Source organism: Leptopilina boulardi, unplaced genomic scaffold (genome assembly GCF_019393585.1).
Source record: "Leptopilina boulardi isolate dan_hultmark-lab unplaced genomic scaffold, ZJU_Lbou_2.1 LbouV2_325, whole genome shotgun sequence".
Taxonomy (NCBI): Eukaryota; Metazoa; Arthropoda; class Insecta; order Hymenoptera; family Figitidae; genus Leptopilina; species Leptopilina boulardi.
In genome coordinates, this window is record NW_026137891.1 from 5,601,192 (window position 1) to 5,603,283 (window position 2,092).

The 2,092-nt window shown below is 29.6% G+C and overlaps 1 protein-coding gene across 1 annotated transcript; it reads right to left on the minus strand.

Moving 5' to 3' along the window:
• Positions 1-18: 18 nt before the first annotated feature.
• Positions 19-1,954, minus strand: LOC127284617 (peptidyl-prolyl cis-trans isomerase). Its single transcript, XM_051310153.1, has 2 exons — positions 1,795-1,954; positions 19-1,116 (listed from the first exon to the last, which is right to left on the minus strand). The coding sequence occupies exon 2, from the start codon at positions 1,091-1,093 to the stop codon at positions 599-601; it is 495 nt and encodes a 164-aa protein (XP_051166110.1). The 5' UTR covers positions 1,094-1,116; positions 1,795-1,954; the 3' UTR covers positions 19-598.
• Between the last annotated feature and the right edge of the window lie 138 nt (positions 1,955-2,092).

Here is a 2,092-nt window from a genome sequence, read left to right on the forward strand (position 1 = left end):
GAAATAATAAAAGATGAGTATTTGACAGAAATTCATTTATTCATTGTAAATATGATCATCAAAGGACTATTGAAAATAGGGGAAAAAAAACAGTATAAAATTTATTTCCAGGGCAAAGAACATTTTTTAATATTCGTCTCATAAGTATACACTTTTAAACGGAATATACCACCACGCATTGAAATTGTTAATTATTACGTGAATAAGTACATATTATTAGGAATAGAGTCGATTTAAAAAAAAATCACCATATCTATACATAAAAGTACTAGTCGGAGAATTAAAAGTTTTTTGTTTTCGTTCAATACCCTGATTAATTTAAATTTCAAAAAAATGTATCAAAGAGGTAATGAATGGAAATTTATGAATTGAAAAATGTAAATGTGCCTTTTTTTAAAGATAAATCTGATTTAGAAATTCTTGATCTTTCATCGACATTTTCAAAACTTTTTCGTTAAGAATTTTCCTTTTCCATTCATGACTTCAATGAACAACAGGCAGAGGGAAAGGAAATTTAAATGCTTTTTGTTTCAAATCAACATGGCTTTTTTCCGCTTTATGGAATTGAGAAGACAAAGTTTTTTCCTTATTTTTTTTTTTAAAGTTGACCACAGTCGGCAATGCAAATTTTCTTGGAAGTCCTTCCATTTTGAGATCCAAAGCTTTCCAATTTTTTGACTATATCCATACCTTCAACGACGGAACCAAAGACAACGTGTTTATTGTCCAACCACGCGGTTTTAACAGTGGTGATGAAGAATTGAGAGCCATTTGTGTTTGCTCCAGCATTTGCCATTGACATAATTCCTGGACCGGTGTGTTTAAGTTGGAAGTTCTCATCCTCGAATTTTTCTCCGTAAATTGATTTTCCTCCAGTACCATTGTGCTTGGTGAAATCACCACCTTGACACATGAAATTTGGAATGATACGATGGAACGAACTGTTCTTGTAGCCAAATCCTTTTTCTCCTGTGCAAAGAGCACGGAAGTTCTCAGCAGTCTTAGGAACGACATCGCTTCTCAACTCGATGACAATGCGACCAACTGGTTTATCATCGACACTCATGTCAAAGAAACATTTTGGGAGTTCCATTGTTGATTAAAGGTTTTTGGATACTGCAAAATAATAAAAAATTCAAAAATATTTTCAAAAAAAAAGAATGTTTCTCTATTTTATTAAATAGATTTTTAAAAAATTTCTTATTAAAAATATTGTCTTCGGAAAACATTTATCAATGATTAATTCTCCGTAATGTAAATCTATTTCTATATCTAATGAACAAATAAAGATCATGTGAAATCACACACTATTAACACTCTCATCAAATAAAATTCACTATTACATCAAATTTAACTACAATGAAAAAAGAAATTTTTTCAATACAGTAAAAACAAATGATATGTTACTTTATTTATTGTATATTTTAAAAAAAATCTAAAATTACTTTCAAAAACGTGCCGATGAAATGGCGGCTATGAAAGTGAATATAGGCGGTAATTTATTAATCACGAATATGTAATATAAAGTTTCTTCAAAAAATTTTAATTATAAATTCTTTTGAATAAAAATGATACAAATTTTACAATCATACATAGTTAAAACAAACCTTGTGTAATTAACACCGGTATTTTATAAAATGGGGGGGAAAAGGAACGCCAACAACCATCGTGCACTTTATCTTTCGATTTTGTTTAGTTATAAATAGAAAAATGAAAATTTTTTCACAAAAAGAAAGTAATATTATTAGAAAAATAAAATAGAGATAAAATAAGGATAATATTGTTTAAACTTACCTTATTAAATAAGTTAAATGAGAGATGAGAACGCTCAAGGCAGCAAAACGTGACGAGCGGAAAAGACTTCCTTCGAATCCCCTTCCACTTCCTTTCGGTTCCTTTTAGAAATGTGTATGGATTAATAATGACTGTGTGTGAATACATGAGCACTAACACAAAATACTTTGTTGGAATTTTCCATTACCATAGATAGTGAGCATTCTGATTGGTTAGTTCTTACTTTCCAGATCACGTGATCATTGGAGTCTCAAAACGATACTAGCGCTATTTTTAAATTTAAACAAATATTATTATC

Coding starts and splice junctions, on each gene's coding strand:
- LOC127284617 (XM_051310153.1), bottom strand. CDS start 1,093: ATGGAACTCCCAAAATGTTTCTTTGACATGAGTGTCGATGATAAACCA.